Source organism: Heptranchias perlo, chromosome 10 (assembly GCF_035084215.1).
Source record: "Heptranchias perlo isolate sHepPer1 chromosome 10, sHepPer1.hap1, whole genome shotgun sequence".
NCBI classification, from domain to species: domain Eukaryota; kingdom Metazoa; phylum Chordata; class Chondrichthyes; order Hexanchiformes; family Hexanchidae; genus Heptranchias; species Heptranchias perlo.
In genome coordinates, this window is record NC_090334.1 from 42,045,802 (window position 1) to 42,061,435 (window position 15,634).

At 39.3% G+C, this 15,634-nt stretch overlaps 1 protein-coding gene across 3 annotated transcripts in view; it reads right to left on the minus strand.

Annotated features, from left to right (window-relative positions):
* kiaa0586 (KIAA0586 ortholog) overlaps window positions 1-15,634 on the minus strand; it is a 419,966-nt gene that overhangs the window by 40,735 nt on the left and 363,597 nt on the right. For all 3 annotated transcript variants that reach the window (XM_067991527.1, XM_067991529.1, XM_067991528.1), the window contains 4 exons: window positions 11,142-11,401; window positions 9,654-9,730; window positions 4,178-4,309; window positions 1,866-2,049 (listed from right to left, as the gene is read on the minus strand). In XM_067991527.1, the coding sequence (XP_067847628.1) occupies window positions 1,866-2,049; window positions 4,178-4,309; window positions 9,654-9,730; window positions 11,142-11,401 (653 nt within the window). The remainder of the gene's footprint in view (window positions 1-1,865; window positions 2,050-4,177; window positions 4,310-9,653; window positions 9,731-11,141; window positions 11,402-15,634) is intronic.

Below are 15,634 nucleotides of genomic sequence, written 5' to 3' on the forward strand. Positions count from 1 at the left end.
TGATAGCTTCAAACTTTATTTTCATAACAGCAATAAGATAAAGAGGGATTTCAAGAAGGCAGATGAGGTATGTTCCCCGCTTTTCTCGGATCCTGTTTGTTTGCACTGATTTCCGCTTATTTTACATCAGTTTTTAGGTTATGCTGATGAGATTCTCAGCAAATTTTGGCTTGCGTTGTCATCGGCAAGATCGACGTAGATAATTGCATAAATTTTGGCGTAACTCAGATTGAGGAAATTCTGGCCACATTGCAGTAGTCAAAAGGCAGCTTACTAAAGTCTCAGTCCTAGTAACATTGTAGCAGATTTACTGGCAGTGGTTCAGCCAATTGGCTCCAACTGTATTAGTAACACATGCATGGACTTGGACTGTGAATGAACTTATTTGAAATCTGAGCTAATCCATTTTTTTGTGTTTTTTTAAAAAAACATTTATTATGAGGTGTCAAAGTTGGGTATTTTTAATAAAAGTGGCTACCCTACAAAAGAGCTGCTCCCCCTCACAGGAAACTGAGCAGACACACAAACACGTTTACAATACTTTACAGTTTCTTAATTGTATGGAGGATATACAAAGGTGAGAAAGGTGAAGTGGTTTAGTTTCCTCATAAGTGCAGTTCCCCATTGTGTATCCTGTTTATACAACATGCATTGGGATAGCTTTTTAAAAAAATAGGAATTACTACAAGCACAGAGGGCATTTTAATATTCTCCATTACATCATGTGAGGTACTCCTCACCTCTCAAGGCTAACTCTTAAGACTAACTGACACTGTGAAAATTCCCTAACAGGGATAAAGTATTGGAATTGATGGAGACTTGGTACAAAACACTATAGCTTTCCTCAATGAGTTAGAGAAATAGAATGAAAATGTAAATATGTGACTTGTAAACACAAACTAAATTATAATATAGTTTCAAATTTATTACCACTGAATAGAAAGAAAAGTCATCCTTGTTGTTTAGATTTTATACAGATGGTCAAATTGTGGTAAAGTTGCAATAAAGAGCTTTCCCACAATTAGGATAATGGTGGATAGAAGGAGGAGTTTCACATTCAATGCTATCATATATCATATGTGTGCATGATAACAAAACTTGATAACTCAAGTGCAGGAAGAGAAAAAAAAAGCCATAGTTTTTGCTACTGATTGCTATTTAGTGACCCTAATACAAATGTGCCTGTGTGGATATTGGGTGAGGACAATGTCAGGATTGGCTATGATATCTTGTGTAGTCGAATGGTCTGCTGACACTTACTGCCAAAGTTCACATATGAAGAACGGCCTTTTCTCTGAGTTCAGGTGGGCCGCAGTGCCTGTGAACTTTACTCTGTATGAGTCAGTGGTTTTAGGAGAAGAGACAATAGGGAAGAAAATTGACAAAAAATCTTTAACTTTGCCACAAAGTGCTGGGACATGATAAATTTCCAAAGGGAAACATGCAGAGTGGAAGACAGAAATTTTCTCACTGAGAACACATGGAAAAACAGAGTATGAGTCAATTCAGTGCCTCCTTGAAGTCACTTACAAAATAGCATAGAGCAATACCCGGCAGCAGGTCATCTGCTGCATCTTTTAGCTGGGAAGCACTAAAGAATATAAGACAACCTATGGAGTGGGGGGAAATAATTTTAAAATGGAAGAAACAGGAGTGATTCATACCAGTAGTATTCAGCCCTTGGTCTTATGGCTGAGAAAGGAATTCTTGTTCAGCCCGCTATGGTGCTCAAGGCATTAAACAAAGAGATAGTTTGTCTAAAAGTTATAGAACGTGTCAGATTCGGGTTAAGTATAAGCACACAATTTTCTCAAGTCATATTTCATATCTCCCTGTTCAAGAGATAGCTCTAACCCAATGGTTACCTGTTTGAATATCGAATTGCCCTGGTGATGGTGAACGTCTTCTTTGCGGTATGTTAGTGCATCTATTCATTGAAAAAGGATTCATGTATTGTGACTGTCCAGTTAAGATGCCTTCTGCCATTGCAGTAAGTCTGGGCATCTGGCCTTCACTGATCTGTCCTGTGCTGCTATCATCATCGGAGTTCTAAGTGGCAGAAAAAGAAACGGTACACATGTAAAACTCATAGGGGAAATAATAAGTGGTGTACAGTTTAACAGCTTGAGTAACTAAGGGTACAATATGTTGCATTTAGTATTAACAGGTGATACTGATACTTCACTTTTCGAATTGGCTGTGTGAATTCTGTACCAATCAAGTATCACACATTCCCAGATCAATTAACACACACATCACTTGCCATGAAGAATTCCTGTTTACACTGTCAGAGTAATAAGCATAAACCCTAACCCCAGAAGAACATCTGTATTATACCAGTGTGATCGTCCTGTTTCCCAAATTAGATACACTTGTGACCTTATCAATTGAGATTGCTAATTTAGTATTTATCTGTCAACTGTACCACATTTTAGGAGATTTGTTTTTTGATGTTGGCCCATCGTCAATGATAAAAGGAATAAATGGATATAAGTTCATAGCACAATCCCCCAGAACAACAACAACATTTAGTACAAATGATATTAATTCAGAAATTGCATTTACACTCAAAACAACATCCACTATCCGTCAAATCAATGGGGTAATTTTTTGTCTTCGCTTATTGACAGTAATCTGATGGAGTGGAATGTCCACCATTATAGAATGCACCCGATTTTCACCCCATTAAAAACAATGGAATAAACACTGGGCGGGTTCTATAACAAGCAGACAATCTGCTCCATCAGATTACTATTCATGGGGTGAAGGTGATAATTTACCCCACTATCAAAAAGAAGAATGCTCTAATCCATGGCGGCATGCAGTCATTGTGCATTTTCTATTTACAGCTTTGAAGATTACAGTAAACATCGCTTCATAAGCTTTACCTTTTGACATTTTGTATGTGCCGGGATGGGAAGGAAGCACTTAATCATGAATTAGAGTGTTATGTCAACATCAGAAATGCCACAGGCGACTGAGTCACATACTTTGATGGCTTAGTGGCAGGAATTACACTCTTCAACTGTAAGTGCATTCATAAAATTACATTGAATTCTCAAAATAAAAATACAGGCCATGCAAAATCTGATATTGATTGTATTCTATTCAATGGCAGATTGTGAACTTTATTGCTAAAAAGTGAGAGTTTACTAAGGATGAGAATCTGGAAGTAACCACAAGCTGCTTATTTAGTCAGCAGATCTTTAAATCTGTTTACACTGAGTTCTGTTGGCAAATCTGGAGTCCGAATTGAACAAAGATGGAGCTGCCTCACTTGCACTGCAAGCATTCAGTAACATAATTCCAAAACTATGTTCACATATGTAGCAATTTGTATGTTAGACACTTCATATGCAAGCACAAACAAAAAAACTTGTTTGAGGAAACAACATTGGCCAGGAGACCCTGTTAGCTTCTCCACATTGGTCATGACCCTTCAGTGATCTGTGCACAATAACACCAAGATCTTTTTTCTCTCTCATTACTGTTCCCTGTAAATAATAAGTGTATTCTGTGTTGGTCCTACCCACATGCATGACACTATATTTATCTAAGTTAAATGCCATTTGGCATTTTGTGGCCTATCCCCCTAGTGCATCAAATCTCTTTGCATTCGATTACACTTCTCTACTATCTTAACCCTTGCACAGAATTTGGTATCATCTGCAAACTTACTGACCATACTCCCAACACCACTGTCCAGGTCATTAATAAAGACAGTGACCAGTAACTGGCGTAGGATCGATCTCTAGGGACTAGTAATGTACTTCCAGGGTGAACCACATCTGTTAACTACTTTTTGGTGGCGGGATTAGAGCCAATTCCTAATCCAGCATATCAAATTTCTTATCAAAGGCTTTCTGAAAGTCCAGGTAGACAATGTTGACTGGATCTCCCTCATCCACTACCCTAGTGACTTCCTCAAAAAACTCAATCAAGTTTGTAAGACACGACCTTTTTTTCCGGAAGCCATGTTGTGTATTTCTAATGGCCCTTCTCGTTCCAAGTGATCACAAAGGGCATCTCTTCGTATCCCTTCAAGCATCTTCCCAATGATAGATGTCAGGTTGATGGGCCTGTAGTTCCCTGTTCTAATTTGCTGCAGTATTACAGTTTATAGATGATTCACCTAAAGCAACAAAGCTTATGACAAAGTACAGAACTTTTTTGTTACCTCAGGATGATGTATTTCTTGTGGAACAAATGGGCCTTGACTGACTTTGGCTAACATTGTGCCAAGTGAGTATTTTTGTAATCCTTTGCGTGGCTTCACAATTACTTGTCCCTCACTGGGGGGGTCTTCATCCTAAATAAATACAACAGTTCAATGTAAAAGAGAAATTGGCAAATAAATTGAAAGGTTTTATAACTCTTTTTTATCTTTAGTAATGTACCGTTTCATGTTTAGACCATATTTTCAGGATCATTTCCATCTATCAAGTTGTAATTCCTGGGTTAATGTACAAAGTACATGGGTGGGCACCCTAATTTTGTTGGAGCAAAATTATATATTACTTTTATATTTTTAGCCATGGTCACTGTGAGTTCGCTCACACAATGTTAACCTTGAAAATAAATCTAAAACATGTGATTCAGCAATTCCCAAAACCTTCACTATTTTTTATCAACTGGATCCATGCAAAAAAAAACAACTTCTAATGCCCTCTAATTGATGCTGATACTGGTAAGGTTCTATTTCTTCTCTTTTGTATCTATCTCTCTTCCTCCTTCCCTTCTACATGTCTTTCTCTCTTTCTATGGTCTGTCTGTCTCTTCCTTCTCCTCTCTAAATGTCACTTTGGCTCAGTGGTACCAGTCTCAATCTGAGTCAGGAGTGCATGGGTTCAAGCCCTTGAGCACAATTTAAGATGATATTTCAGTGCAGTACCAAGGGAGTGCTGTATTGTGGGAAATACCATTTTTCCAGATGAGCTTTTAAATGGAGGCCCTGTATACCTGCTCAAAAAGATGTAAAAGATCCCATTACACTACTTAAAGAAGAATAGGGGAGTACTCCCAGTGACTCGGCGAGCATTTATCCTTAAGACACCACCAAAATAGATTAATTAGTCATTTGCCTCACTGCTGTTTACAGGGTCTTGCTGTGTACAAATTGGCTGCTGTGTTTGCCTACATAACAACAGTGACTATACTTTGAAAGTAATTCACTGGCTGTGAAGCACTTTAGGATCCTGAGGATGTGAAAGGCACTACAAAAATGCAAGTTCTTTCTTTTTTTCTGTCTCTCTTCCTTCCATTCTGACTGTCTCTTTCTCCTCGTTCCCTTCTGTCTTTTACTCTCCTCCTATCCTTCTGTCTTTGCCTCTCACTCTCTTTTCCTTTTTTTTTGTTCGCTTTCCTTCTGCCTCTTTCTGTTCCTTTCCCTATATCTGTCTTATCGCCTTTCTTTCTGTCTCTTGCATTTCCTTCCCTTTAGCTTTTTTCTCTACATTTCTCTCCTGATTCCGAGTGTCTAGGAACTGTAACTTATCCATCTGGCTCTATAACTACTGGATTTAAACATCACAAATTTGCAATTTAAATTTACAAATTCAGCAAAAATTTGTGACAGGACGCCCACCTCTGATGCACAGCTGAATCCTCTTCGCTGAGTCACATTCCATAATTTATTAACGTCTTGTGGGTTATGCATGTCTGTCCCTAATACACTCAGGATTCTTCAATGACTCAGTGAGTTCATCCAATGATCCACAGGAAATTTCAAAAGGCAATTGGAGATGTACTTGAAGAGGACTAATTTGCAGGGTTACGGGGAAAAAGCTGGGGTGTGGGACTAAATTAAATAGCTCTTTTAAAGAGTTGAAACAGGCACAATGGGCCGAATGGCCTCTTTCTGTGCTGTAAGATTCTATGATTCTATGATAGTCTGAGCCACAGACCTGGGAATATTGTAGGTCCAATTCCCAGTCTGTACGTAATTAGTTGATTTGTGCTGGGGTAGCGGTACAAACAATACAACTGGCCTCAGCACTGCTGTGCAAGGGAGAAGAAAACTAGTCTTGGTTCTTACTCCTAATTGCTATCCTATGCCTGTGCGTGGAAGTTAAGTAATGACAGGATCGGGATTGACTGCAATGCCCCCATAGTCGAATAACCTGCCACCGCTCACCATCATGGCTCACATATGAACAATAGATACTTGGGTGAGGCACTCGAGGGCAACAGGTACCTGTGGAATTGTACCGCAACTGAGAATCAATGGCCACCTATTGTTTGGGTACATCTTGAGGAAGGGGGGAGGGGAAGATTTACTGCCCGCAAAACATTTTCTTTTGTAAAATAATGTCGTTTCTCCCCCCACCCCCCCCCACCCTTCTTGGGGGCCTGTGCGAGGCAGATCCTGACTGCCAGGAAGATTTTTTTCGCCCCCTTCCACTGACCATAGAATGCTGGATGCCTGTGCCAAACAGGTGGCCATTGTGTCCAGCATTCAAACAGCGGAGACCATGTTGCAACATTATCAACAACAACTTGCACTTATATAGTGCATTTAACGTAGTAAAACTGCTCAACGTGCTTCACAGGAGCATTATCAAACAAAATTTGACACCGAGCCACATAAGGAGATATTAGGACAGGTGACCAAAAGCTTGGTCAAAGTGGTTTCCCTCATTGGCACACAGTTAACATACATGCCGACGGAATTGGTTCCTGGGGAATGGTGGGGGGGGGAAGCACGTAGAGGCAGGGTTGCATCCCCGAGCACCTTTCCTCTCCTGAGCTGTTGAAAAATTGGCAGGGGTGGGCAGAAAGTCCAGGCCAATAACAGAATCTGCCGATAACAGAACTTGTTCAGAAAACTCACAGGTTCCATCTGCTGTAAGTAGTGAGAATTACATTTAAACTTAAATTGAAACTTCTTCAAACAAGTAAAATTGCTTCATGCAAACTGTAATGAAAGTAAATGCAAAAGGCTGTGAAGTTCTGGATGCACCAAATCATAAAATAATTTGAGACGCATAAGAAATTATAGGAATAATTTAATTAGTTTTAAATTAAGCTTTTAATCTTTTGCACAGCCATTATAAATTATTTAATCATTTTGTTATTTTAACATAAATCATATTTTGATATAGTATAAAGGATATTGTGATGTAAACCATGTCAATGTGACACAGGTATCTGTCTACCAATGAGTATGTGGTGATCATTAAGCCCCTATCATTAGTATGTGATGTGTATTTGGATCTCACCACATCAGTGACATATTGGGGCAGATTTTCCTCTTATTGTGCTTGGGCGTAAAGGGACAGTAGGGTGCAACACTGGGGAAAACTAGGTGGAGAGGATTGCAGCCTGTAACAGAGCCCAGCCGATTTTCCTTCTACTGATTTAAATGAAAGGAATATCAGGTGAGCTCCATTACACACGGGCAAATCTCCCTGCCTGATTTTCTTCCATGTGCTGCGTCCGGACAATCTTTTACGTCCATTGTCTTTACTCTCAGATCCTTAGCATATCTTACTTGAGGAACGTGAGTGCAATTACAAACTGTTAAATAATAGTAAAACATATTTGAATTTTCCTTTTTCATTTTCACTCTTGTGAATGATCATATTGTTGGGCAATGTAACAGCCAGGTCCCTGTGATAATTTACATTCTTAGGATAATTCCATTGACTTTAGCATCTTACTGATTTTAAACTTATTTACTGTTGACATTAAAATACTGACCAAAATAGAGCTCCTACTAAACATTAACACTTCAAAAACAAAGAGGCTCACTGGCGTTTAGTCTATAGCAAAGAAATCTCCAATTGTTTATCTCTGTAAATGGCACTGTCTGCATTATATTTTGCATTATTCAGCCAGTACAGAAAGAAATTAATATCTTGCACTCAAGTTCTGTACTTTTTTGTGTAAATACAGCACTTGGTGTTAAGATTTCAGATAACTGTTGTCTTATTTTTTCTCCTTTCTATTTACCATGCCAATTCTATAATTTTGTCTTTTAAAAAGCATTTGGACAGTTACATGGGTAAGATGGGTATAGAGGGATATGGGCCAAGTGCAGGCAACTGGGACTAGCTTAGTGGTATAAACTGGGCGACATGGACATGTTGGGCCGAAGGGCCTGTTTCCATGTTGTAAACTTCTATGATTCTAATTTTCTGCCCCCTTCCATTCACTTCATGCTGGGGTACAATTCCACAGGCACTGCTTGCCCTCTCATACCTCGCCATTATTCGTGTACAGGTCTGTACAACGAGTGTTGGCAGGCCATTCACTGTAGAGCCTGATTCAGTACTCATTTGACAACGACACATGTGAATTTCCAGTAGGGGGGTCATTGGGTAGCAAACAGAAGCAGGAACACTGGCCTATTTCCTCTTCCCTAACCCAAAGGCATTCAGGCAGATTGCAGAGCCCATATTGCTGCCAGCTGAAGTCAGTTAATTCAGAACAGAGCAGGAATCAAACCTGGGGCAGCTATTTGCTGATCAAACTCGATAAGCCTTCAAGGCAGCCAACTTATTTTTTTTTAGGTAATAATAGTTCGTAACATACTGTGAAAATTTCAACAGTTAGCTTCATTCAACTTTTGCTTGGGTTGGTAGTTTGCCGCAACACATCTGGCTTAGGAAAGGCATCTATCAATCAGGCTTGCCACTCCTGACAGCTATGAAATGTGCATGTGTGGAGGCTGGGCAAGGACAGGATTAGACTTAGTTGTAATGCCCACTGTGTCAAATGGTTTGCTGACACTCAGCGTGAAGCTCACATGTGAAAAATAGTGGCAACTTGGGTGAGGTACTAGAGGGCAACCAGCACCCGCAGAACTGTGCCGTGCAAGGAGTCAAACTTAATCAACAGCATTTAAGTAACTGTTTCATTACAAGGGAGAGATAGGAGAGTTACTGCAAGCAGATACTATACTTGGTCCATTATGGGAAATGTTGTTTGGGTTATAACTATGGGGGTCAATTGACAATTTCAAAACTGAGATTGATCGAGAAGGTTCACTTGGTTAATCCCGGGGATGAGGGGGTGGACATATGAGGAGAGGTTGAGTAGATTGGGACTCTACTCATTGGAGTTCAGAAGAATGAGAGGCGATCTTATTGAAACATATAAGATTGTGAAGGGGCTTGATCGGGTGGATGCGGTAAGGATGTTCCCAAGGATGGGTGAAACTAGAACTAGGGGGCATAATCTTAGAATAAGGGGCTGCTCTTTCAAAACTGAGATGAGGAGAAACTTCTTCACTCAGAGGGTAGTAGGTCTGTGGAATTTGCTGCCCCAGGAAGCTGTGGAAGCTACATCATTGAATAAATTTAAAACAGAATTAGACAGTTTCCTAGAAGTGAAGGGAATTAGGGGTTACGGGGAGCGGGCAGGAAATTGGACATGAATTTAGATTTGAGGTTAGGATCAGATCAGCCATGATCTTATTAAATGGCGGAGCAGGCTCGAGGGGCCGATTGGCCTACTCCTGCTCCTATTTCTTATGTTCTTATGTATATATCAGAATTGTCAGAGAAAAGACATTCAATTACAAAACTGTCTTTTTAGCAGCAAAACACAAATGAAACAAAACTTAAAGAAATGCAAAACCAGGGATAGCAGTGAATTTGAGTTCAAAGAGTTAGTTGGATGAATTTGCAAAGCCACATCTTTTACAAACTTACCATTTCTAGAGCATCATGGAGTGTACTGGACAGACTATCATTGAGGTTTGGAAGGGATATGCCTCCTTCTACTAAGGCTGAAAAACAAAAGACAAACCAATTGAGTAATTACACACCAGAACAGGGAAAACACAGAATTGTAGTTCAATTATTGTTATACGCAAATATAAACTTCACATATTCAGAAAAAATTACTTATATTGCAATTCAAAAACATAATGGTTCACTGAAATTAAAATGATGGTCTCCTCCACATCCTATAGCTAAGTATCTTGTTTAGTTAACTCTCATTAGCAAAACTTTGGCTGCCTGTCCTTGCAGGAGCACTTTATAGTGTGCCGTATCAACTGCTCTGCTCCCGATATCATTTTTGTGTTGGTTCTATATTTTCATTTCCATAAATCTTGATCCTGATCCTAAAAGGCCGGTACGAGGCTTTCAATCTGTTAAATATTCTACTCTACCATCACTTAGGTATAAGGTGTGCATGATGCCCAGGAGATGTAAGTGGCTATTTAATCAACACACTCAGCACTAAAGGAAATCTGCAGGGGAGATCTCTGGAGTCCCGCAAGGATCTATCCTCAGTCCCCCTTCTCTTCCTCAACTACAAGCTGTCCGTTGGCAACATCATCTGCAGATATGGGGTCAGCTTCCACATGTATGCTGACGACACCAAGCTGTACCTCTCCACCACCTCTCTCAACTGCCTCTATGTTGTCAGAATGCTTTTCCAACATTCAGTCTTGGATGAGCTATAGTTTCCTTCAGCTAAACACTGGGAAGACCGAAGCCATCGTCTTCGGCCCTTGCACAAACTCCGTACCCTCTCCAGCCAGTGTCTCAGGCTGAACCAGACTGTTTTTTTCCTTGGTGTCCTATTTGATCCCGAGCTGACTTTCTGAACCTATATCCACTCCATCACAAAGACCAATGACTTCTTCCTCCATAATATCACCCGTTTCCACCCCTACCTCAGTATATTTGTCACTAAAATACTCAACAATTCCAATGCTCTTCTGCCCCATCCTCCACCCCTCCATAAATTTCAGCTCATCCAAAACTATGCTGCCCGTATCCTATCCTGCACCAAGACCGCTGCCTTGCTGACTGTTCGGTCCCTCAATGCCTTAAATTTAACATTTCATTTAAATTATTCTTAACTGTGGGCAGTTTTGGGCTGTGTACCCAGTCCTATTAACAACTGGATGCAATTGCCCAAACTTATTTCATATAGCACCTCACAGCCAGGAGAGAAGATAAACATTCATCCAATTATTCTGGGCTGGATTCAAACCCGTGACAAGGTGAAAGGGTAGCATGCATACTGCATCATTCAGTTCTCCAATGCGATTGGTTTTCAGTGACAATGGTTAGCATTTCTCGGCTAACATATCTCATTGTTTTGTACCTACAGTACTATGCAACAGTCTACTAGTTGTACATTTATTGATATAGCGCTAGGTCAATGATCTGGTGTCGCGATACCTTTTGCTGCAGCCATCTGCCCGTAGCTTATTAGGATCTCTCCTTCAGAGATGTTTCGGTCAGCAGTCTCAGTTTCAGTGACAGAGATCGTTGAGCTACTTTCCTCAGTAGATGGGGGTGGAGTCAGCGATTCAGCAGGGGGTGTTGGAGTTCGCACATGTGGTGGAGGACACGGAAGTGGAGTTGGGAGTACAGGTATGACAGCACATGGTGGTAGAATCAAACTCTTTGGTTCCTCATCCTTGGCCACAGACATAACACTAGCACACAGAAGATAATAGAGAGAAATGAATAATAAAATAGTCAAATATGCAACACTTGTTTATATCAGGTACTTTGGCTTATTCAGAAATCTAAAAATTTTCAGAAAGGAACTTGCAATCATAGAAAAAAATGGATAAATAGATAAACCTAATGCCCATTTTGTAAACTATACCCGCTGAACTCCCAAAGTCCAAATTTGTGCAGAATTCACCTCAGCCCCTGAGGAAGGACTAATTTTAAATCCAGAGGAGAAAAGACACATATTGCTGAATCTGACACATTTAAAAAAATAACTGAAACCTTGATGGGCCTTACTCTACTGAAGTGGCTCACCATCCCATGCAATGGTTTCCACTTACTCAGCTATTTGGTGTGCAGAGAACAGCAGAAGAAACTGCAAAAAAATGTTTTTTTTTAAAAAGAAAAAGGGATATTTAATGGGGTTGAGTTTCCGCTTTGGGCACAATTGGTAATTGGGCCCGAAAATTGCGCTGGTTAGGTTACAGTTCAAGTTTTCTCTAAAAATCATTTGCATAATCACAAATGTAAAATCTTCCATGAACCAGCACAATTCGGCAGTTTAACAGAGTGTAATCATTTATTTTTTTTTCTTTGCAATAAAAAATATTAATTGATTTATTTAAGATGTATTTGAGTGGTAACCTGGTGCAGTTTTATTAATACAGCTGAAAATGGGTTCATCACAAACAATAAGCATTTTTAATAAGAGTGTCTAGTCTCCCACCTGTGAGTAACCTGATTTTAAATCACTGAAAATGACTTAAAAAAAACTATACTGAAATATTTACGACTTTCATTGGTGTACACTAGTCATTTTCTGAGTAAATTAAATATCTTTTTATATATAAAAACGTTTAAAACGTGTCTACCAGTGCCTGTGCACCTAAGAAAACTAGCTCAATTTGAATAACCTCCTCAAACAGGTGCGATCAGTGGAAACTCGCCATCCTCGTTATTTCGATTGGGGGCGTGGGCAGTTTTGGGGGCAGGGCCGGCTTCAGCGCAATGATTTTTAAACCAGCGCAAAAGATTGCGGAAAATCAAATACGCCCAGCGTAAATCAAGTTTCCACTATCCTTTGCGATAGTTCGGTCAGATTGCGTAAACTAGCGGGGAAACTCTAGGTCAGCGTATGTGCACAAGTATTACATATTTTTTTAAACTTCTCTTCAGCTGCAGCTTTTTATTTTCTGCGCTCCTTACACCTGCCAAGGTAGATGGTGCAGGAAAATGAATTGGCAACAGGAAAGCAGGAATGGTTGGGTACATTAGCTGTCAATTTTTCCCCAGCTGCTAACTCATTAATTCAAACCAAGTTTAACATAAATAGAACGGTTTCACAAGCCACCAATGTAAACATCAGACTCAGGATAAAACTGACTTCTAGTAGCATACCAAGTATAAACGAAAGATCATAAAGTCTTATAAATACAGTCCACACAAGAGAAGGCTCCTAAGTAATCTAAATGGACTTGATATTTATTGGTTGCAGTTGCAATTGTGTAACGGTGCATGTGATGCATGCTCCTTATTTTGAACCTAAAATGTTTACTTTCACCATCATTACATTGATTATGGGAAAGGCAAGCACATGCTTCTGATCTTTGTAGGATAATGACATGAACAGCATCTGCGTATGACATTCACATCAATATCTCTTCGACCAAGGCTTCTGACAGTGCAGTGTAAGCTGCAAAGATCCCAGCTCACTGATGTGCATCAAGTTATTTTAAAATAACCTTTGTGACCCTGTTCTGCTTTTGGGACTATCAGGAACACATTTTCCCCCAGATTTCTTTGTCAGTAGCTGGTGTCATGACAGATGCCGACAGCCAGGACACCCCTATACAGTTGGTGTATGATGATATCCTCATTGAAGGACTAATAATCAGGACATAACCAAAGGCTTGTTGATGGATGATCTGCAGTTCATAACCAAAAAAGTACGTTTTATATCTATAGACAAAGGAGATACATTTGTTAAAATACTCCTTTATTAATTTATATTTTAATTAGGAATATGTCAATAAGGCACTAATTTCACAATTAGTAGGATTAACCAAAACTGTTAAATGTTTGTATTAAGCAGGCCTTTGGTGATTGGATAATTTAACCCGCATGAAAGACTAAACAGAGAAATTTTAGATCCCATGACAATTATGAATAAAGCTTTAGTCTAATCTTTTAGCATTATACATTCTAGGATATAACTGATAAATAGGCTCTACAGCCAAGAGTGAAGTGAAAGTACAATATTGTACAACGACTTGTACAAATCCGCACTGGGATTTGCTCACTGAGCAGAATGCAATATTTATGACAGACAGCAAAGAAGTAAAGCTATCAAACAGAGCAAAGTGACAGAGACACAAAAAGTGGAACACAGATAAGGAAAACAAATAGTGCAACGTTACAGAGTGATAACATGCAAGAAAAGGGAAATAAGCAACAAACAGAAGGATGAAAGTGTATTAAAAGAAATGAGCTCAGATGTGATTAACAGATGGAATAGTAGCCATATCAAGCAGGAATAAGCTGGACTAATGTCAATCCATAATGAACCAGTCCAGCTCACAGTTGTTATTTCTCTCACTGCTCCAAAATGACAAAACATTATTTTTTAAATTTCTACCTTCGTCCACTCCATTTCTTTGTTTTTGCTTTACTGTCTAATTCTTTTTCTTTTCTCTAGATTATTTCTCACCTTTGTTTTATTTCACAATTATCACCATTTTTGGAATTTCTTGCCTTTCAGTCTGCTTGGTTGCCCAGTGATTTCCAGCTCTGTTGTCTCCATCTCCAGGCTCTGTTCCTCTGATCTATAGGCTTTCAATTAGCCCAATACAGGTGTACAAAAGTTGCTGCTGTTATGAAATCACAACAGCTGCTGTGGTGCTCCCCACCAGGACATACAGGTTAAAACATGTTATAAAGCAATTCAGTTCCTTTCATATGATTCAATCATGGGAGCTTTCCGGCCATCATTGCAAAACATGGGCTGGAGTGTGTTACAAAACAGTGACACCTCAAGGTAGTCACATGATATCACAAACTGGTAGTGACACGAGAAGTTTATTAGCATCATCTAAATGCCAAGATGTGTTAAATATGAAACAAACTCCAAGCTGTGCTATTCTAAATGATATTTAAGATAGAGTTAGTGGGACAATTTTACTCAATTTTTACAGATGGTATGCAATGATGGCTAGAAATCTCCCACATTTGAATCACATGATATGAACCAAATTGCTTTGTAACATATGATTTGAATTGTAATGATACTAGATTTTATTTCACTACAAGCCACAGGAGGACAACAAATGCAGTATATATTATAAGCCCATTATACATCAAAGGGTTCAGATGATGCCAAAAATTCTCAAGCTATACTCCTAAACATTTATGTATATATATATATATATATAAAACAAAATACAAGGCTTATAAGAATGATCTACTTTCATTTTGCTGAGAGTGGTGGAAAATCTGGCTGTGAAATTCAATGCTGAGCATTAGCTGATTGGATGGCATACACTGTCACACGGAGGTTGCTGCCATCATGGCACTGCAACAGCATAACTAAAGCAATAATATGGTGACTCATACATGTTTTACAGACCGAAAAAGACTGATTTACAGTCAGGGACCAAGTTGTTCAGTGTCTTGTTTGTGTTATATCACCAAGTAGGTAGGGACAACTGCATGTCCCAGTCAAATGGTAACGTGACTTTCAACTACTGGCAGTTTTAACATAAACCAGACAATTCCTGCAGGGAAGCCTGAAGATAGTGACCAGTTAGAATATAAAGTTGCTGGAGAAAGTTTTTTCTTGTGAATTTTGCTATATAAAGTACAGTTATATATTCAACTAGAGATATCAGGGGTTATTTTAACATTTGGCGATAGTGTAAAATTTGCGGTATCAGTTCAGCCGCCCGTTAAACACCTCTCCCGATATTTGTTTCTATTGACTTCAATGGAAAGAAAAATCAGGCGGGGTGTAAATTGGGTGCCCGATCCGCCACTGCCTTTTTGCGCTCCTGCCAAAGCTGAACTTCACCCCTGGTGAGGAAGAGGAAAAGAGAAATGGGGAGAAAACAGGCAGGAAAAAAGAGAGAAACATAATCTAATAATAATGATAATAAACTAAGCATATATAAGCAAGAGAGCAACAAACTATAGGACCTTCCTAAAAATGACTACCAGTA